This window comes from Triticum aestivum, chromosome 7D, assembly GCF_018294505.1.
Source record: "Triticum aestivum cultivar Chinese Spring chromosome 7D, IWGSC CS RefSeq v2.1, whole genome shotgun sequence".
NCBI lineage: Eukaryota > Viridiplantae > Streptophyta > Magnoliopsida > Poales > Poaceae > Triticum > Triticum aestivum.
In genome coordinates, this window is record NC_057814.1 from 584,817,353 (window position 1) to 584,840,562 (window position 23,210).

Below are 23,210 nucleotides of genomic sequence, written 5' to 3' on the forward strand. Positions count from 1 at the left end.
CGGGATGGTTTTCTTGGGTTGTTTGAGGTGGTATTTATAGGCCGGTTGTAGTGTGCAAGTGCATGCATGTCATTATCAGTCGAGCTAATTAGTTTGACTCTTGCCGTAGTAATTTGCAAAACTTATGTGCAACCATTATTGTACTGGCATGTTACGTGTGTAACATCCATCATGGGAGCTTAATCTGTTCGCTAATGAACAAAAATCTGAGAGCCGAGCCAGCCAGGAGACTTTCCTTTAGTTTCCAAGAAGAGTATTCTAATATGCATGTTGTCTGCTGTGTGCATATAAATATGTGATGGCTTTATAAGCATACATAGCATCGGACAAAGAAATATATCTGGCATGACAGCGCTACGAGTTGGCGTAACCGTGATCATCAGGGTCACGGGAGACACATATAGGAGTTGTATGGTCTTGATTCCATGCGTCTATTATATCTGTCGTACTCTGGTTTATTATACTGGCTCGTTGGCACGGATGGACATGTACGTTCAGCTCGCTGTATAATAATTAGTTAATGCAGCACCATTGGTTGTGCCGACGAAGAATTTCACACATTTGCTAAACACTAGGTACCTGAAATTTTCCTTTGTGCCAGTTACAGCCTGTTTTGTGCGAGGACAAACGCAGGGTTATGTGAGAGGTGACAACGACGAGGACAAGCGGGGGCGAGTACAAAACTTGACTTATGCAGGTTGAGGGTGGAGGTGCGGGGGTCGTCGGAGTTTACTGCAGGTCGGGGGAGGTTGAGGGGCTGGCGAGGCTGGCGAGGCGGTGTGCGGCACCTCCCGCCGGCCGGAAGGAGGCTGCCAATTAGGGCAGGGTAGATCACGTGGGAGGGGGAGGAACCGTTGCACGAGAGAGGAAGATGTGAGGAGAAGAAGGTTAACAGGTGGCGGCACAATCGTGCCATCAAACGGAAAATTGACTGATGCAGATTTTATTCCTAGATGCCTGTCATATAGGCGGTCCTAATTTCAATACTGCTTAAATGCCATGGTGCAAGATAGAGCCCATTTGATTGAGTTGAACAAAATAGTTACACATTATAGTTTTTTTTCGTCGAGAGAAGACCATTATAGCCAGCTTTAGTCCCGAATTCTAAAACCGGATTGCTTTAGTCCGTTGACTCAAAAGAAGAGGTCTCATGCTCGCTTGGCGTGGCTTTGACTAGTCATTGCCCACGTGGAAATCTTCTTCCTTTCCATTGTAACCCGGTTGGGTATTTTTTTTAGCAGTTGGCGCGCGCCGAGCAACAAAAGAAGAAGGTAGGCGTGGGGCTGTTGGGAAACGTAGCATGCAATTTCAAAAATTTCCTACGCTCACGCAAGATCTATCTAGGAGATGCATAGCAACGAGAGGGGGAGAGTGCGTCTACGTACCCTCGTAGACCGAAAGCGGAAGCGTTTGACAACACGGTTGATGTAGTCGAACTTCTTCTAGATCCGACCGATCAAGCACCGAACGTACGACACCTCCGAGTTCTACACACGTTCAGCTCGATGACGTCCCTCGCCTTCTTGATCCAGCAAGGTGTCGAGGTAGTAGATGAGTTCTGTCAGCACGACGGCGTGGTGACGGTGATGGTGAAGTGATCCGTGCAGGGCTTCGCCTAAGCACTACGAAGATATGACCGGAGGCGTAAACTATGAAGCGGGACGCCGCACATGGCTAACAATTGATGTTGTGTGTTCTAGCGGTGCCCCCCCCCCCCCCACATATATAGGTTGGAGGGGAGGAGAGGCAGCCAAGGGGGCGCCCCAGGTAGGAGGAATCCTACTTGAGGTCCTCCCAATTCGGCCTCCCCCATTTCCTATTCCTATTCGGAGTAGGAAGGGAAGAGGGGGAAGGGGAATCCTATTCCCTTTTTCCTTTCCTCCTTCCCCTTTCCTTCTCCAATTTGGCCAGACCATATGGGGGGGCGCACCAGCCCCTTTGTGGCTGGTGTGTTTCCCCTCTTGGCCCATAAGGCCCATATCTTTTGCCGGGGGTGCCGGGAACCCCTTCCGGTGACCCGATAAGTACCCGGTACCCCCGGAACACTTTCGGTGTCCGAATACTATCGTCCTATATATGAATCTTTACCTCTCGACCATTTCGAGACTCCTCGTCATGTCCGTGATCTCATCCGGGACTCCGAACAACATTCGGTCACCAAATCACATAACTCATACAATATAAAATCGTCATCGAACGTTAAGCGTGCGGACCCTACGGGTTCGAGAGCTATGTAGACATGTCTGAGACACCTCTCCGGTCAATAACCAACAGCGGAACCTGGATGCTCATATTGGCTCCTACATATTCTACGAATATCTTTATCGGTCGAACCGTAATGACAACATACGTTATTCCCTTTGTCATCGGTATGTTACTTGCCCGAGATTCGATCGTCGGTATCTTCATACCTAGTTCAATCTCGTTACCGGCAAGTCTCTTTACTCGTTCCATAATACATCATCCTGCAACTAACTCATTAGTTACTTTGCTTGCAAGGCTTCTTATGATGTGTATTACCGAGAGGGCCCAGAGATACCTCTCCGATACTCGGAGTGATAAATCCTAATCTTGATCTATGCCAACCCAACAAACACCTTCGGAGATACTTGTAGAAGATCTTTATAATCACCTAGTTACGTTGTGACGTTTGATAGCACACAAGGTATTCCTCCGGTATCCGGGAGTTGCATAATCTCATAGTCGAAGGAATATGTATTTGACATGAAGAAAGCAATAGCAATAAAACTGAACGATCAATATGCTAAGCTAACGGATGGGTCTTGTCCATCACATCATTCTCCTAATGATGTGATCTCGTTCATCAAATGACAACACATGTCTATGGTTAGGAAACTTAACCATCTTTGATTAACGAGCTAGTCTAGTAGAGGCTTACTAGGGACATGGTGTTTTGTCTATGTATCCACACATGTATCAAGTTTCCGGTTAATACAATTCTAGCATGAATAATAAACATTTATCATGGTATAAGGAAATATAAAATAACAACTTTATTATTGCCTCTAGGGCATATTTCCTTCAGTCTCCCACTTGCACTAGAGTCAATAATCTAGTTCACATCGCCATGTGATTTAACACCAATAATTCACATCTTTATGTGATCAACACCCATAGTTCACATCGCCATGTGACCAACACCCAAAGGGTTTACTGGAGTCAATAATCTAGTTCACATCGTTATGTGATTAACACCCAAAGAGTACTGAGGTGTGATCATGTTTTCCTTGTGAGAGAAGTTTAGTCAACGGGTATGCCACATTCAGATTCTTATGTATTTTGCAGATTTCTATGTCTACAATGCTCTGCATGGAGCTACTCTAGTTAATTGCTCCCATGTTCAATACGTATCTAGAATGATCAATGTCAAAGCTTGCATCGACGTAACTCTTTACGATGAACTCTTTATCACCTCCATAACCGAGAAACATTTCCTTAGTCCTTTTTAGGTACCTAAGGATAATTTTGACCGCTGTCCAGTGATCTACTCTTAGATCACTATTGTACCCCCTTGTCAAACTCATGGCAAGGTATAGGGAATGACTTTCATTCTCTCTCTATCTTCTGCCGTGGTCGGGTTTTGAGTCTTACTCAACTTCACACCTTGAAACACAGACAAGAACCCTTTCTTAGACTGATCTATTTTGAACTTCTTCAACAAATTTGCCAAGGTATGTGCTTTGTGAAAGTCCTATTAAGCGTCTCGATCTATCCCTATAGATCTTGATGCCCAATATTTAAGTAACTTCACTGAGGTCTTTCATTGAAAAATTCTTATTCAAGTATCCGTTTATGCTATCCAGAAATTCCATATCATTTTCGATCAACAATATGTCATCCACATATATTATCAGAAATGCTACAGAGCTCCCACTCACTTTCTTGTAAATACAGGCTTCACCAAAAGCCTGTATAAAACCATATGCTTTGATCACCTCATCAAAGCGTATATTCCAACTCCGAGATGCTTGCACCAGTCCATAGATGGATCGCTAGAGCTTGCACACTTTGTTAGCACCTTTAGGATTGACAAAAACCTTCTGGTTGCATCATATACAACTCTTCTTTAAGAAATCCATTAAGGAATGCAGTTTTGACATCCATTTGCCAGATTTCATAAAATGCGGTAATTGCTAACATGATTCGGACAGACTTAAGCATCGCTACGATTGAGAAAATCTCATCGTATTCAACACCTTGAACTTGTCGAAAACCTTTTGCGACAAGTCGAGCTTTGTAGATAGTAACACTACCATCAGTGTTCGTCTTCCTCTTGAAGATCCATTTATTCTCAATGGCTTGCCGATCATTGGGCAAGTCCACCAAAGTCCACACTTTGTTCTCATACATGGATCCTATCTCAGATTTCATGCCCTCAAGCCATCTGTCGGAATCTGGGCTCATCATAGCTTCTTCATAGTTCGTAGGTTCGCCATGTTCTAATAACATGACTTCCAAGACAGGATTACCATACCAATCTGGTGCGGAACGTGCTCTGTTTGACCTACGAGGTCCAGTAGTAACTTGATCCGAACTTTCATGATCATCGTCATTAGCTTCCTCTCTAGTTGGTGTAGGAATCACGGGAACGGATTTCACTAATGTGCTATTTTCCAATTAGAGAGAAGGTATAATTACCTCATCAAGTTCTACTTTCCTCCTACTCACTTCTTTCGAGAAAAACTCCTTCTCTAGAAAGGATCCATTCTTAGCAACAAAGATCTTGCCTTCGGATCTGTGGTAGAAGGTGTACCCAACAATTTCTTTTGGGTATCCTATGAAGATGCACTTCTCCGATTTGGGTTTGAGCTTATCAGGCTGAAGCTTTTTCACATAAGCACCGCAACCCCAAACTTTAAGAAACGACAACTTAAGTTTCTTGCCAAACCACAGTTCATATGGTGTCGTTTCAATGGTTTTAGACGGTGCCCTATTTAACGTGAATGCATCTATCTCTAATGCATAACCCCAAAAGGATAGTGGTAAAGTGGTAAGAGACATCATAGAACGCACCATATCTAATAAAGTACGATTACGACGTTCGGACACACCATTATGTTGTGGTGTTCCAGGTGGCATGAGTTGTGAAACTATTCCACATTGTTTTAAATGAAGGCCAAACTCGTAACTCAAATATTCGCCTCCGCGATCAGATTGTAGAAACTTTATTTTCTTGTTACGATGATTCTGCACGTCACTCAGAAATTCTTTGAACTTTTCAAATATTTCAGACTTGTGTTTCATTAAGTAGATATACCCATATCTGCTCAAAACATCTGTGAAGGTCAGAAAATAACGATACCCGCCGCGAGCTTCAACACTCATCGGACCGCATACATCGGTATGTATTATTTCCAATAAGTCATTAGCTCGCTCCATTGTTCCAGAGAACAGAGTTTTAGTCATCTTGCCCATGAGGCATGGTTCGCAAGCATCAAATGATTCATAATCAAGTGATCCCAAAAGTCCATCTGCATGGAGTTTCTTCATGCGCTTTACACCAATATGACCTAAACGGCAGTGCCACAAGTATGTTGCACTATCATTATCAACTTTGCATCTTTTGGCATTAATTTTATAAATATATGTATCACTACGATCGAGATTCAATAAACCATTCACATTGGGTGTATGACCATATAAGGATGTATTCATGTAAACAGAACAACAGTTATTCTTTGACTTAAATGAATAACCGTATTGCAATAAACATGATCAAATCATATTCATGCTCAACACATACACCAAATAACATTTATTTAAGGTTCAACACTAATCCCAAAGGTAGAGGGAGTGTGCGATGGTGATCTCATCAACCTTGGAATCACTCCAACACACATCGTCACCTCGCCCTTAACTAGTCTCTGTTCATTTTGAAACTCCTGTTTCGAGTTACTAATCTTAACAACTGAACCGGTATCAAATACCCTGGGGTTACTATGAACACTAGTAAATTACACATCAATAACATGTATATCAAATATACCTTTGTTCACTTTGCCATCCTTCTTATCCGCCAAGTATTTGGGGTAGTTCTGCTTCTAGTGACCATTCCCTTTGCAGTAGAAGCACTCAGTTTCAGGCTTAGGTCTAGCTTTGGGCTACTTCACGGGAGCGGCAACTTGCTTGCCATTCTTCCTGAAGTTCCCTCTCTTTTCCTTGCCCTTTTCTTGAAACTAGTGGTCTTCTTAACCATCAACACTTGATGCTTTTTCTTGATTTCTATGTTCGTCGATTTCAGCATTACGAAGAGCTCGGGAATCGTTTTCGTGATCCCTTGCATATTATAGTTCATCACGAAGTTCCATTAACTTGGTGATAGTGACTAGAGAACTCTGTCAATCACTATCTCATCTGGAAGATTAACTCCCACTTGATTCAAGCGATTGAAGTACCCAGACATTCTGAGCACATGCTCACTGGTTGAGCTAGTCTCCTCCATCTTGTAGGCAAAGTACTTGTCAGAGGTCTCATACCCCTCGACTCGGGCAAGAGTCTGAAATACAGATTTCAGCTATTGGAACATCTCATATGCTCTGTGGCATTCAAACATTTTTGAAGTCCCGGTTCTAAGACGTATAGCATGGCGCACTAAACTATCAAGTAGTCATCATACCGAGCTTTGCCAAACGTTCATAACGTCTGCATTTGCTCCTGCAATAGGTCTGTCACCTAGCGGCGCATCAAGGACATAATTCTTCTGTGCAGCAATGAGGATAATCCTCAGATCACAGACCCAGTCCGCTTTATTGCTACTAACATCTTTCAACTTATTTTTCTCTAGGAACATATCAAAAATAAAACAGGGGAGCTATACGCGAGCTATTGATCTATAACATAGATATGCAAATACTATCAGGACTAACTTCATGATAAATTAAGTTCAATTAATCAAATTACTTAAGAACTCCCACTTAGATAGACATCCCTCAGGTCATCTAAATGATACGTGATCCAAATCAACTAAACCATGTCCGATCATCACATGAGATGGAGTAGTCATCAATGGTGAACATCTCTATGTTGATCATATCTACTATATGATTCACGTTCGACCTTCCGGTCTCCAGTGTTCCGAGGCCATGTCTGTACATGCAAGGCTCGTCAAGTTTAACCCGAGTATTCCGCATGTGCAAAACTGTCTTGCACCCGTTGTATGTGAACGTAGAGCCTATCACACCCAATCATCACGTGGTGTCTCAGCACGACAAACTGTCGCAACGGTGCATGCATACTCAGGGAGAACACTTATACCTTGAAATTTTAGTAAGGGATCATCTTATAATGCTACCGCCGTACTAAGCAAAATAAGATGCATAAAAAATAAACATCACATGCAATCAAAATACGTGACATGATATGGCCATCATCATCTTGTGCCTTTGATCTCCATCTCCAAAGCACGGTCATGATGTCCATCGTCAACGGCTTGACACCTTGATCTCCATCGTAGCGTCGTGGTCGTCTCGCCAACTATTGCTTCTACAACTATTGTTAACACATAGTGATAAAGTAAAGCAATTACATGGCGTTTGCATTTCATACAATAAAGCGACAACCATAAGGCTCCTGCCAGTTGCCGATAACTTTTACAAAACATGATCATCTCATACAATAACGTATATCACATCATGTATTGACCATATCACATCCCAACATGCCCTGCAAAAACAAGTTAGACGTCCTCTACTTTGTTGTTGCAAGTTTTACGTGGCTGCTACGGGCTTCTAGTAAGAACCGTTCTTATCTACACATCAAAACCACAACGATTTTTCATCAAGTGTGCTGTTTTAACCTTCAACTAGGACCGGACGTAATCAAATTCGATTCAACTAAAGTTGGAGAAACAGACACCCGCCAGCCACCTTTATGCAAAACTAGTTGCATGTCTGTCGGTGGAACCGGTCTCATGAACGTGGTCATGTAAGGTTGGTCCAGGCCGCTTCATCCAACAATACTGCCGAATCAAAATAAGACATTGGTGGTAAGCAGTATGATGATCACCGCCCACAATTCTTGGTGTTCTACTCGTGCATATCATCTACGCATAGACCAGCTGGCTCGGATACCACTGTTGGAAAACGTAACATGCTATTTGAAAAATTTCCTACTCTCACGCAAGATCTATCTAGGAGATGCATAGCAGCGAGAGGGGGAGAGTGTGTCTACATACCCTCGTAGAACGAAAGTGGAAGCGTTTGACAACGCGGTTGATGTAGTCGAACTTCTTCTAGCTCTGACCGATAAGGATCGAACGTACGACACCTCCGAGTTCTACACACGCTCAGCTCGATGACGTCCCTCGCCTTCTTGATCCAGCAAGGTGTCGACGTAGTAGATGAGTTCTTTCAGCACGACGGCGCGGTGACGGTGATGGTGAAGTAATCCACGCAGGGCTTCGCCTAAGCACTACGAATATATGACCGGAGGCGTAAACTGTGGAGGGGGGCGCCGCACACGGCTAACAATTGATGTTGTGTGTTCTAGCGGTGCCCCCCCCCCCACATATATATAGGTTGGAGGGGAGGAGAGGCAGCCAAAGGGGGCGCCCCAAGTAGGAGGAATCCTACTTGGGGTCCTCCCAATTCGGCCTCCCCCATTTCCTATTTATATTCGGAGTAGGAAGGGAAGAGGGGGAAGGGGGAATCCTATTCCATTTTTCCTTTCCTCCTTCCCCTTTCCTTCTCCAATTTGGCCAGCCCATATGGGGGGGCGCACCAGCCCCTTTGTGTCTGGTGTGTTTCCCCTCTTGGCCCATAAGGCCCATATCTTTTGCCAGGGGTGCCCGGAACCCCTTCCGGTAACCCGATAAGTACCCGGTACCCCCGGAACACTTCTGGTGTCCGAATACTATCGTCCTATATATGAACCTTTACCTCTCGACCATTTCGAGACTCCTCGTCATGTCCGTGATCTCATCCGGGACTCCGAACAACATTCGGTCACCAAATCACATAACTCATACAATATAAAATCGTCATCGAACGTTAAGCGTGCGGACCCTACGGGTTCGAGAGCTATGTAGACATGACTGAGACACCTCTCCGGTTAATAACCAACAGCGGAACCTGGATGCTCAAATTGGCTCCTACATATTCTACGAAGATCTTTATCGGTCGAACTGTAATGACAACATACGTTATTCCCTTTGTCATCGGTATGTTACTTGCCCGAGATTCGATCGTCGGTATCCACATACCTAGTTCAATCTCGTTACCGGCAAGTCTCTTTACTCGTTCCATAATACATCATCCTGCAACTAACTCATTAGTTACTTTGCTTGCAAGGCTTCTTATGATGTGTATTACCGAGAGGGCCCAGAGATACCTCTCCGATACTCGGAGTGACAAATCCTAATCTCGATCTATGCCAACCCAACAAACACCTTCGGAGATACTTGTAGAACATCTTTATAATCACCCAGTTACGTTGTGACGTTTGATAGCACACAAGGTATTCCTCCGGTATCCGGGAGTTGCATAATCTCATAGTCGAAGGAATATGTATTTGACATGAAGAAAGCAATAGCAATAAAACTGAACGATCAATATGCTAAGCTAACGGATGGGTCTTGTCCATCACATCATTCTCCTAATGATGTGATCTCGTTCATCAAATGACAACACATGTCTATGGTTAGGAAACTTAACCATCTTTGATTAACGAGCTAGTCTAGTAGAGGCTTACTAGGGACACAGTGTTTTGTCTATGCATCCACACATGTATCAAGTTTCCGGTTAATACAATTCTAACATGAAGAATAAACATTTATCATGTATAAGGAAATATAAAATAACAACTTTATTATTGCCTCTAGGGCATATTTCCTTCAGAGGCTTGTGTGGCTAGTGGCGGGGCACAGAGAACCTGCAGGCGGCCAGGGAGCTGCTGCATGACGAGCGTTGTGGGATGAGCTATTAGCATGACATGAGTCTCATTGTATTAAGGTAGCTAGGTTTACAATATTCGCTCCTTACAAGCAAATCAGTGTCGAATCTGAGAGGGGGAACGGACGAGAGGAACTTGGGTTCTAAGATAAGAGGTAGCCGCTGCCGTGTTGTGCCTTTATCGATCTTCAATCCCCTCCCCAATGTGGGGATCCCCACCTTATACTCCCCCATATATGCCTATATTTTTGTTCCAATATATAAATCGAAGCAAACAACCAATTGCTATTCAATTGTCTAGAAAGGTATGAGTTAAGCAAGAGTTATCATCCTTTCTAAAGCATGTTTTTTTCGCAATGCTCTAACGCTACGTATAACTGAAGCAAATGAACAATTCTATAAATACCACAACTCAAAAGATATAAGTGAAATGCACAGAACTTTCTATAAAGTCATGACCAATGTGTGTCTCTCCCTATCAAATGTGATCAGGATATGATGATTGTAAAATACCAACAAGCAAAGCAAAAAAAATGCAAACGACACTCCAAGAATAACACATATCATGTGAACACATAAAAATTAGACGCTCGAGACTTCTTGAATATTTTTTTGGGGTGCCTTGGGTATGACCAAGCTTAGGCTTTTGCCTCTTCTTAATCGTCTCATATCAATATCTCCTAGATCTTAAAAACTTTATCCACACAAAAATTCATAAAACTTTTATTAAAGGGTTAGTAAACATATGAACAAATTAACTTCATGTACTGCCAAGACAACTTCGTATATCCTTTTACAAATACATGAATCGTGCCTTTAGATACCATAATGGGATACACTGATCATTGATCAATCACAAGCTTATCAAGCATGCATGCACGAGCCAGGGAGCCCATGCAAACACCTGACATATAGTACCCAAACTGGAACATAGAAAATAAACGTATGGTGCGTATGTATGACGTGCAAACTAGTTACGAGTACAACGATTATGCATGTATAATATTCATCGATAGTTGGATGGATCAGATGGGGCAGGTGAAGTCGGAGGCGCACTTCTTGCCGCACTGGTTGAGGAGGAGGGTCAGGTCGGTGGGGACGTTGAGCTTGATGCCGAGAATGTTGGCCCTGATAGTGGTGCAGAGGCACACGGCGGCGTCGAGGTCGGCGAGCCCGCCCAGGAGCGGGCAGCACTGCTCGTTCTCCGGCACACCGATACTGAGCTTCACCAGGTTCAGCACGTCGGCGCACACGCCCAGCTTCAGCGTGTTGATCGGGCAGCTGCCCCCGCCGCTCGATGGCACGACAGGCGGTGGGTGGATCGGCCGGGTAGGGACGACCAGCGGGCGTAGGGTCCGCAGCCCTGGGCGGCGGCAAGGAGGGCCAGGTTCAGGACGAGAAAGAGGGCGACCTTGGAGGGCGCCATTGCTACTGATCGATTTTACTGGTCTGTGGCTAAGCTTGTAGGCTTTGCTAGCTTGGGATGGTTTTCTTGGGTTGTTTGAGGTGGTATTTATAGGCCGGTTGTAGTGTGCAAGTGCATGCATGTCATTATCAGTCGAGTTAATTAGTTTGACTCTTGCCGTAGTAATTTGCAAAACTTATGTGCAACCATTATTATACTGGCATGTTACGTGTGTAACATCCATCATCCAGTGAGAGCCGAGCCAGCCAGGAGACTTTCCTTTAGTTTTCAAGAAGAGTACTCTTATATGCATGTTGTCTTCTGTGCGCATATAAAGATTTGATGGGTTTACAAGTGTAGCCGTAATAATCTGGAGCATAGCATCGGACAAAGGAATATATCTGGCATGACAGCGCTACGAGCTGGCGTAACCCTGATCATCAGGGTCACGGGAGACACATATAGGAGCTATATGGTTTTGATTCCATGTGTCTATTATATCTATGGTACTCTGGTTTATTATACTGGCTCGTTGGCACAGATGGACATGTCCGTTCAGCTCGCTGTATAATATTCCCTCTGTCCGGAATTACTTGTCGCACAAATAGATAAAAGTGAATGTATTTAGAACTAAAATATGCCTAGATACATTCATTTCTCTAACAAGTATTTCTGGACGGAGGGAGTAATTACTTAATCCAGCACCACTGGTTGTGCCAACGAAGAATTACACACGTTTGCTAAACACCAGGTACCTGGAATTTTTCTTTGCATCAGTTACAGTCTGTTTTGTGCGAGGCCGAAGGCAGGGACATTGTGAGGGGTGAAAACGACGAGGACGGGCGGGAGCGAGTCCAAAAGTTGACTGATGCAGGTTGAGATTGGAGGTGCAGGGGTCGCTGGAGTATACTGTAGATCGCGTGTGGGGGGGGGGGGGGGGGTGCAGCATGGCGGTTGAGGGAGGTTGAGGGGTACATGCCCCGCCCGCTAGCCGGAAGCGGAGGCTGCCGGTTAGGGTAGGGTAGATAAATTGGGAGGAGGAACCATCACGCGGGGGAGGAAGATGTGAGGGGAAGAAGGTTAACAGGTGGAGGCACGATCGTGCCATCCAACGGCTCGAAAAACGGACTGTGCAGAGTGTTTTTCCTAGATTCCTGACATATAGACGGTCCTATTCAATACTGCATAAATGCCATGGTGCAAGATAGAGCCCATTTGATTGAGTTAAACAGAATAGTTGCACATCATAACCTTTTTTTGGTGAGAGAACACCATTATAGCTAGCTTACATTCATGTGAACAAGGGCGCGTAAACAAATTAAGAATTGAAGTCTATGGATCAACACCTAAGCATCCGCGTTCCCATCTCATTTCACGTATAACCTATACGCTAAAATTTCATTTACAAAGTTATTGTGAATAAAGAGCCCCCCTGTTTGCTCCTAGCTAGGGCTGGCTCAGGCTGAAACCTTGCTCCTGCCGCCGTCACCCGTTACTACTTGTTTTTTCAGAAAAGTCTTATGTGACTGAACTTTCTTAAAAGTATAAGCAATGATCTCTCAACTTTAAAATCAGCAAATATTAGTACCCCAAATTCTAGAGTCCACCCCCTACTCGTCGAGTTCACCATGAACCTGACGAGCACATCGCGTTCTTGATCTTTGTAACTTCTTGATAATATAATTCCAAACAAGCATGGTTAGTGTTGTTACTGGTCGTCTGACGAGCCAAACCTGGGTAGAACCTATGCTCCGTACCCGTCTAGTAACCCGAAATTGTGTCTCAATATCATACAAATAAGGAGCGGTTCCTGCATCATTGCTAGGTACCGGACGAAAAACACCTCGGCATTCGCAAATACCAAAATCTTGTCCAAAGTGTCACAACATCATAACTATTATTGTCTAGAGGTTCAACTTAGAATTTGCTTGCACCATACTAATAATTATTGTCTGTGGGTTCAAAGTAGAACTTACCCGCACTACACATATCATGTGCATGTTTGTTAGCACAAATATATTTAAATTTTAATTCATGGATCTCCTAAGTATTTTTTATAACCATCATCGATTTTTTTTCTTTTCGATTCTACATTGTTGTCGCCTAAGCTTAAAAAAGCCATTCCAAATGTGTTACTGTTGTTGTAACTCATCATATATATGACAACCGGGAAGTCTTCCTGCACGTGCATGTAAGGACCAGCGTCCTGGGGCCGTAGTTGTCGCTATTGAACCCGTTCATATATCTGAAGCACCTACCATCAAATCTCGCCATATGACGAGAAACCCTAACCTCATCGCCTCAAGGAGATGACGAGAACCCGTAGTCCGGCTGTAGATGGACGAACTCAAAGAGGATAAGAGCCTGGAATACAAACCCAAAGAAAACGTGTTGTCATCCGTCCGAGCGCCACAATGATAAAAAAAAACAAGGGAAAAGGATCAGAAAGAAGATGTAGCAAGTGAATATGAAAATACGTTGATCGTATCATGATTCGTGCAATCATGCATGCCTGCGTACGTACTACACAATTAGTTGCCATATATCACGGGCCGAGTTAACATGACTTGACTAATTTTTTATTATTCTGTGTGACCTTTTATTTATATCTATACTACTATATAGTGTAGCAGTTTTGAATAGAAGCTGATCATCAATTCTATCCATTTATATCCTAAATCCAACGGTTGAAAGTAGTGGGATTTGCAATGAATAGTGCATGATTGTTGCATCCACCAGGTTCTAGAACGCCTCATCCTTCTCAAGAGACATGGCCCATACTGATTCATCTTGGACCAGCGATGTTGCAGGTTGAGGTTGACAAAGCGTTGAGCCCAAAAAAAGTTCGTTATGGGGGAGAAACATAAAAGTAAAATTAAATTCCATTTTTAATTATTTTCTGTATTAACATTTTTTTGGGATTCTTTGTTAGCAAATTGAGTGGATTGCATATAATAGTTCCAATTTTCTTTATAATATAATTTATTTCTGCATCTATACATCAACAAAAAAAATTCCCCTTGAATCTATTAGCAAGTCTATGTTTTCCCTATCGAAATCACCCCCATAATGTTCAAAAGTGCATTCCACGTGCATACATACTAGTAAAATGTGTGAATCAGTTAGATGCCACAACAGGATACAACAACGGATCACCCATACACATTCACTGTAGAATATATTATGCTAATTTAAATAGCGAATTGAGCACAACTCAAATGGTTAGTTTACTTGCGGTGGAATTAGCCCATCAGTTAGACTTGACAGCGGTACTCGCAATTTTCTAGATTTATTTAAGTCTTTCCTCATCAAGTTTGGCTGCTTATCACAAGTGCCACATGACGATGTTCGTTCAGTGAGAGGAGATGTTCCCATCTACTACGAGGCATCGGTGGTGATTTCGTCAATCTCAAATGGTATATGCTAGTTCAGTATCTTAGAGGCGCTCCTACCGGTAGGGTGTGTGTGCATGTGTTCATACAAGTGAGTGTATGTGAGCATCTATGATTGTATTGTGCTCAGAAAAAACTTAAGTATGGGTGCATGCACTTATGACATCTACCAGTGTACATATGGCATGCGGAATAATTAGTAGTACGATGCAAGCATGCTTGGTTTTTTATGGATCAGCGAACATCAAGATGTAAAAGGTGGCATAAGAGAAGAAGAAAGATCTTCAGCATGAACTTTAATTTTATCAAGAATCATTTAGGCAAAACAGAAAGAAGATGTACCTAATGCATGGGAAAAGATGTGAATCTGATCATGATTGATGCAATCATGCATGCGCTTAAATATGAATATGCAACTCAAGCTGGCACATCACGGGTCGAGTTAACCCAACTTGAAGTATTGAACAAACTTTTTATTCCAGGTACGTGTACAAGTATGTATATCCTTTTACAAATATGCAAATCATGCATTTAGATAACATAACGGGAGACAATGACATTGATCAATCACAAGCTTATCAAGCATGCATGCACGAGCGAGGGCAGCCCATGCAAACGCTTGACATATGAACTGTAACAGAAAAAGCATACGTATGGCGCGCGCGTATGACATGCAAACTGGTTACGAGTAGAACGATTATGCATGTACAATATTCATCCATGGATGGATGGATCAGATGGGGCAGGTGAAGTTGGCCGGGCACTTCTTGCCGCACTGGTTGAGGAGGAGGGTCAAGTCGATAGGCACGTTCAGCTTGATGCCGAGAATGTTGGCCCTGATGGCGGTGCAGAGGCACACAGCGGCGTCGAGGTCGGCGAGCCCGCCCAGGAGCGGGCAGCACTGCTCGTTCGCCGGCACACTGATCCTGAGCTTCAGTAGGTTCAGCACGTTGGCGCACACGCCCAGCTTCAACGTGTTGATAGGGCAGCTGCCCCCGCCGGTCGATGGCACGGCAGGCGGTGGGCGGATCGGCGGGGTAGGGATGACAGGAGGGCAGTAGGGCCCGCAGCCCTGTACGGCGGCGAGGAGGACCAGGTTCAGGGCGAGGAAGAGGGCGAGCTTGGAGGGCGCCATTGCTCTTACTGGTTTGTGGCTAAGCTTGGTAGGCTTTGCTAGCGTGGGATGGTTTTCTTGGGTTGTTTGGGGTGGTATTTATAGGCCAGGTGTAGTGTGCAAGTGCATGCAAGTGACTCGTTCATGTCATGATTAGTCGAGCCAATTATTTTGACCCTTGACGTAATTTGTAAAGATCATGTGCAACTGTTAATTATTGTACTAGCATGTTACGTGTGTACCACCATTGGAGCATAATCTGTTCGCCAAAGAACAAAACCTGATAGCTGAGCCATGAGACTTTGCTTTAGTTTCAAAAAAAGAAAAGTACTCCCATTTGTGGAGCATAGCAACGGACAAAGGAATATATCGGGCATGCCAGCGCTACGAGCTGGCATACCCCGATCATCCGGTTCACGGGAGGCGTATATAGGCCATTGTGTTGTATGGTTTTGATTCCATGTGTCTACTTTACGTTTCGTACTTTGGTTTGTTCTACTGGCTCGTTGACATGCATGGACACGTATGCTCAGCTAGCTGTAGAATTATTAGTTAATCCGGCCCCATTTATCAACTACTCTCTCCGTTTCTAAATATAAGAGCATCTACAGCCGGACTTGGCAAATCCGGCTCCTCAAACACCCGCAGACGTGCCCGGGCACCCCTCATATTTGCCATTCTGCATCCGCGTATCTCATATCCGATGTCTTATATCCATACTACTCATGCACACGTTGATCTATCCTACAAGATCAGACGACGGACAACAAAATTGAGCTACAAAGAAGCACAAGATCGGGTGCAAACGGATAAACATACTTCACCACCAAAAGATCATAGTTCGTCCACGGACAAGTTTATAAACTTCTACAACTAAAACGATATAAACATTGAGGAGGAGGGGGGCCGAAATCACCACTTCCTCGCCGGCGCAGCTGTAGGCGTCCGCGGCTGGTGGAGGGTCTTGGTCGTCGGACGACGAGGTGCAGCTGTCGCCGCCGTCGGAGTCAGAGTCGAAGAGGATGATGAGCCCCTTCTCCGACGGACCGCCCTGTCCTGCTCCCGCTTCAGCCTTGCCACCCGAACCTTCTCCGCCGCTGCCTCCTTCGCCTCGCGCTCCGACTGCTCAATGGCCAGCCGGAGCGCCTTGGTGTTCTTCCGTTGGAGGCGGCGAGCGTCCGTCTCCGTGGTCATGAGCGTGTGGCGGTACACCCAGGCGAGGAGACGCCCGTCCACGTTGGCGTCCGGCTCCGTCCCGCGGTGGTGACGCGCGGACTGCTCCGCCGCCTCCCTCTGAACAAGATACTGCTTAAATGCCATGGAGCAAGATAGATCTTTTTCTCCGAAAAAGGGTCCAGATCTATTATCAAAGTTCATCGGGAGTACAAAACATGGAAACATAATTAAATTATATCGAGATTCCAAGAGCACCAAACGACCACCACCGCTGCCAGAACAAGCATCGACGCGCCGTTGTCACCGCTCCCCTATCGGCGCCGGCTTGACCTTGTTGATGACAGCCAGAAATCTTTGTGCACGTGCCTCTAATGACCAGCGCCCTATATACGCAGTCGTCACTATTGGACCCTTGAATATATCTAAAACACCTGACACCAAGTATAGCCACACAATGAGAAACCTTAACCTCACTGCCTAAGAAGACGAGCGGGAATTTACGCCGGAGCTCCGTCGAGTATGTCCTGATGGACAAACTTGAGGAGGATCAGAGCCCAGAATACAAACTCGAAGAAAAAGCATTGCCATTCGTACGAGCACCGCACCTATAAAGACTAAAAACTCTAATATAAACTACTAGTCAAAGCGGAGGCACCGGAATTCTCCTCCTCCCATGGGCCGCCAAAACGGCAGGTCAAGGGCAGGGCTAGATGAAAAGCAAGTGTTAATCTCTCTTCAAGTGAAGGTGCTTGCACCATCGCATGGTGTTTTTTCTCGGCGTTGATTGGACCATGCATGCGTAATTAATTTCCTAATAACCAAACGAGCACCTCCACTAATACATGCCTTTTTTTGCTTCATTGCGGAAATTGAAGGGACATTAGACACAACAATTAAGAGGGGTTTTGTGGGGTGTTGGTTGGATTTTTTTCGAGAAAAACTTCCGTTCTATTCATCTTCAATTATGAAAGTATAACGAACAATTATAGACGACTACAAGCATTGAAGCGAGATGAAAGTGCGCCGCCGCCATCGCCCCTTTCTCGCCTGAGTCAAGCAAAACTTGTTGTAGTAGACAGTCAAAAAGTCATCATGCGAAGGCCTCATACGACCAATGCAGTAGAATAACAACCACCGCCGATGAAGAGTAGGGTAGATCAGAATGATCCAACCTGAAGACACACCAACGTAGACTAACTATGACCAGATCCGAATTAATCCACCAAGGACAGATCCGCCAGAGACACACCTCCATACCTTCACCGACGATGCTAGACACACCACTGGGACGGGAGCTAAGCCGAGAGAACCTTATTCCATCTATTGGGAGCCGCCGCCGTCTCGTCTTCCCGAGGACACAAACCCTAACAAAACTCGAAGGAACACATAAAAACAGAGCCCTCCCGCCGGCAAGGGCCGGGATCCACCTTGTTGACATGGCCCTAAGGCCACTCGGAGACGAGACGGACCGACGGCAACCTGTTGGTTGGCTATTTTCACGTGTGAAATAATCACTTGGAGAGAACAAGGTGCACGAGATGCATGACGACTTCTACTCTTGGATTTTAAGTTTTTCACTACGCGCCCTATGAATTTGGACGGACTAAATACTTTGTTTGCTTTAAATATGACCAGTGTAGCCCGCCTAATTGTACAATGAAACTGAAACACCATTGGGTTGGCCTCACATGACCTAAAGGAGACTCAACATGTTAAGAGTTTATGTATTTCATGGGCTGATTCATAAAATATTTACTACTCAAAGCCGTAAATGTAAAATCGTGTTAGTCGTAGTGATGAGGATATGACATCTAGATATGATCAGCAAGGCCGAAAGCCAACCTAGTGACCTTGACATTGGCCAGACTGGCGACTTAGACCCATCTTCTAGATGGGGTACCTCTATCATCTTGAGGGACAAGTCAACCAACCATGAAGCTCAGGGAGCCATGGTCGGGTGCGACCAGTAGTGGCACACATGAACTTGTGAATTGACCCAAGCCATATAACTCTAACTGAGCATGGTGAGGGCCGATCTGCGTTGATGCGGCTCACAGTGCCGACGGTAGCATCGGGCTCTCTTCGGACAACAGATCGGCACCGTGAAGGAGGGGTCGAACAAGGGAAGGAATACGAGTTTGGGACGGGAGAGAGGTCCACGGTGGTCGACGGCCGGGAACGGTAAAGGCCTGGAGGGAGTGGTGCTCGATACATGTGGAGTGGACGGGAGGTTGGAATGTACTAAATTTAAAGGGCCGCGCCAAAGACAACATTGATCGGCCCTAGTATAAGCCAATCAGTATTAACATCCATCAATGACTGCCTTTAAAATATTCGAAAAAAGAATTGTATCGCTCCAAAAAATTCACCTTTAAAATATCTTCACATATCTAAAATAACAGTTCGTGACATGTTTTCAAATGTTCATACCATGTAAATATTTGTTTGCATAATTTGAAAAAAAAAACTATTTCATAGCATTAAAAAAGGTTTAGGAATATGAAAAAATGTTCAATTTTTTTTAAAATATGCTCATAAGGCTTTTAACAAAGATCTATGTGTCTATATAAAAAGGTATTCATGTATTTAAAAACATTCAATGAGCATTTGAGAAATGTTCAACATGTATTTGAAAAGGGGTCAACGAGAATTTTATAAATATGTAATGTGTATTAGGAAAATGTTCAACATGTATTTATACAATATAATTTCTTTTGAGTAAATATGAAAAGAATTTTTTGTACCATTCAAACACATTCATGACATTCGAAACTATGTTCGCACGTTTAAAAAATATTCAAGTACAATGTGTGTTTAAAAAAAATGTTCATTGCGTATTTAAAAGAAATTCAATGTGCATTTAAAAAATACAGTATTAAATATATACTTGCAAAAATATTCGACGAGTAAATGGAAAATATAAAATTGTATCTTAAAAATATTCAATTTGTATATAGAAAAAGTTCAACCTGTATTTCAAAAATGTCAAATTGTATTTTGAAAAAAGTAAAAAATACATAAATACAAAACGATGAAAATCAATAACAAAAAACACACAAAACGTGTGGATCATTCCAAAAATCAGCCAAACCGGGTGCAAGATTCCACAAATCGGTCTTGGAAGCTACCCAGAACCAGTAGTTGCTAATTTGGGCCAGCCCACTTTGTCGATCCCTGTAGGTTAGCTCACTGGATGACTCCCAATTGGCCAGAAATAGCTCCCGCGCTCATGTCTCACGTGTAATACACGTGGGATACTTAGTGGTCGGCAATGCGCACTCGGGCGGTACCTAGTGAGCCAACCAATTGGGTCTATTATATTTATTCGCGTATAGGAGCTGACTCGGTTGGTTCACAGGTAAAAACAAATTCGAAAAAAACGAAAAATTGTCCTAGAGGGACGCAAAAAATTCCAAGATATCAAAAAATAGTTTTCAAATATTCAAAAACGTTTGCCAATTTATAAAATGTCATGAATTTGATAAAAATGTTCACGGATTCCAAAAATGTTGAATGCAAACAATGTTCATCAATTCAAAAAATTATAGTAGATTTTTAGGAATGTCCACATATTCACAAAAATCTTGGGTTCATTAACTGTTTGCAGTAATAAATAGTTCATGAATTTGAAAATTGTTGATGGATTCGAAAAATGTTCATAAATTCAGAACATGTTTGTGAATTAGAAAGAATGTTCACAGATTAAAGAACATCTCTGAATACAAAAATTGATTGAGGATCCAGAAAATGTTTGTGATTTGAAAAAATGTTCAATAATCTAAAAAAACTGAAAACGGGCAAAACAGAAAATAAAAGAAAGCACAAGAAAACCGATAAAACCAACAAAAAGATATATATGTGTGTGTGTGTGTGTGTGTGTGTGTGTGTGTGTGTGTGTGTGTGTGTGTGTGTGTGTGTGTGTGTGTATACATATACTGGTTCAAGGATGGTTGTAGAACCGTCCCAAAATCGGTGGAAAAAAAGACACCAGAAAACTAAATTTGGCGGGCCTAGAAAAGAAAAGATGGGGCGCAGGCGGATCACCTGCCATGAGTGCTTCCTCTAATATAGGAAGTTGTTGGGCCTCCAATTGCAAAGGTTATGGAATCCTTATAACTCTGTTTGGATGTTGATATTCAAGGCCATGGAATTGAATTGGGCCCAATATCAAATCCACTTGACTTTGATATTGACATTGAACCTGAATTCTCTTGTTTGGATATGCATAGAATTGCCAATTGGAATTTGGATGAGAGGCTCAATTCTGAAACTTGTTTGGATGGCCATTCTCCACATTGGAATTACTCATTTGTACTACGACCATTGATCAACACATGCACAAAGAAATACAATAGTTGCCTCAGTCCCCAATGAGTCCAGTGAGAGCCAGCTTCACTAGCCCTCGCTCACACGCTCGCGAGCGCTAGCCTACATGGGCTAGGACAGCTCACATTTTGTAGAAAACACTCATCTACATGTGTCTAGCCGAACGAGCGATAAATCAATCCCACGTCCGTGATAGAAGGCCCATTTTAAATAACTAATCTCGTGACCTTTGCTACCGGCGGTAGGAAGAAAGCAGTGAGATCCAGGGAGAACAAGTTTACCTTGTTTATTGTTCTAGTTAGGCATTATTTTTATTTAAAAGTATTCACAATTGAAAAACATATTCTGAAATTCAAAATATGTTCATGAATCTAATATTTTTTTACGAATTTCTAAACTATTCGTGAATGTCAAAAAGTAATTCACAATCCAAAAGGGTTCATCAATAAAAATAAGTGTTCAGTTCGAAAAGTTATTCATGAACTAAAAAAATCATGAATTTAAATGTTAGAGAATTAAAAAATTAATGCATTTTAAAAAGATACGTTATTTTAAAATATTCACAAATTCAGAAAATTCTTGGTGAAAAAATGAACCGAAATTTCAAAAATGTTCACAAATTCAGAAATTTCTTGGTGAATTTTCAAAATGAACCGAAATTTTAAAAATGTATGTAAACTGAAAAACTTCCATGAATTTTAAAAATATTCGGATAGTTGAAAATATTTAAGGGATTACAAAAAAGTGTTAATTCTTAAAAATTTCATGAGTTTGAAGAAGTCTTCATGAATTTAAAAAATATTATGCAAAACAAAAAAGTTTAATCAATGTGAAAAATGTTCGTAAAATGAAAAGACGTTCATGAATTTTAATAACTAAAAATAAAATGAAACTAAAAAAGTAAGAAAATAGCAAACCACAAAAAATGTGAATAATAACATAAGAAAAAGGCAGGAAAAAATTCGGCCGGGAATCTTCGGGAAACCGACTGAGAAGCATCCCAAAAGCATGCCAAAACCGGCTTAGTATTTGGGGCGTGCCACACTGCCGATCATTTTTTCTAGTGAATTCCTGCTTTTACCCCCTATTTTGACATTTTTGACAGCAATTGCCCCATTTAGTGGGATTTCTTCCGTTTTACCCCGTTTAGCAAAAGTTTTGTCATAATTTACCCTGTTTAAATTTTTGTGAGCGTTCTGACTGACGGATCCCAAATGTAAGGTCCAGCTGGCATATGCCACATAGGCGGGTTTTTTTTCTTGATGGGTTTGCTGCATGCCGAACCACAGCGCCTAGCTTCTCCTGACCGGGTAGGCTCAATATGATCGACCAGAGCAGCTCACCAGATGGCCAAGTCGCACAGGTCGGGCCACACCACACTGGCCTTATTCTAGTCGTTCAGTCTGGGATGCATACTAGATAGGTTTAGTCTACTTGTTTCCAGTTCAAAGACGTATTGTGATGAGATGACTGTACTTGATCAGCGCGGCATGTTCCTATTAAAAATTTTAGAAGAAATTGTCACTGATGTAATCTGAAATCATGTAATCCCTCTGTTGCATAATATAGTGCATATAGATTTTTTAGGAAGTACTACCAGTGCTGCAAGACTAAGTGGGAAAAAATTCACCAGCTCGGCGAACAGGAGAAGTAATCGTGCCCCCCGCTCAAGGTGCCTAGCGATATCGCTAATCATCCGGGGCTAGTGCCTGGTACCACTCTTGGTGATTACGTGGGTGATGATGTACGGTTTAAAATGGATGATGTACTAGAGGTCTTCAGATACGAGCACGGGAAGCCTCTCGTCAAACCTGATTAGCTCCCGCATCTACCAACGATGATGCGAATATTGCATGACTGTACTTGGAAACCTGCAGGAAGGATGGGAC

General features: G+C 43.1%; 1 protein-coding gene and 1 pseudogene across 1 annotated transcript; both read right to left on the reverse strand.

Moving 5' to 3' along the window:
* Window positions 1-10,687: 10,687 nt before the first annotated feature.
* On the reverse strand, window positions 10,688-11,334 carry LOC123163977 (cortical cell-delineating protein-like; annotated as a pseudogene).
* A 3,829-nt stretch (window positions 11,335-15,163) lies between these two features.
* Window positions 15,164-15,884, reverse strand: LOC123167547 (cortical cell-delineating protein-like). The gene has a single exon (XM_044585385.1). The coding sequence runs from the start codon at window positions 15,838-15,840 to the stop codon at window positions 15,439-15,441; it is 402 nt and encodes a 133-aa protein (XP_044441320.1). The 5' UTR covers window positions 15,841-15,884; the 3' UTR covers window positions 15,164-15,438.
* Between the last annotated feature and the right edge of the window lie 7,326 nt (window positions 15,885-23,210).

Excerpts from the sequence above, each read along its gene's own strand:
- LOC123167547 (XM_044585385.1), bottom strand. The coding sequence starts at position 15,840 with ATGGCGCCCTCCAAGCTCGCCCTCTTCCTCGCCCTGAACCTGGTCCTC.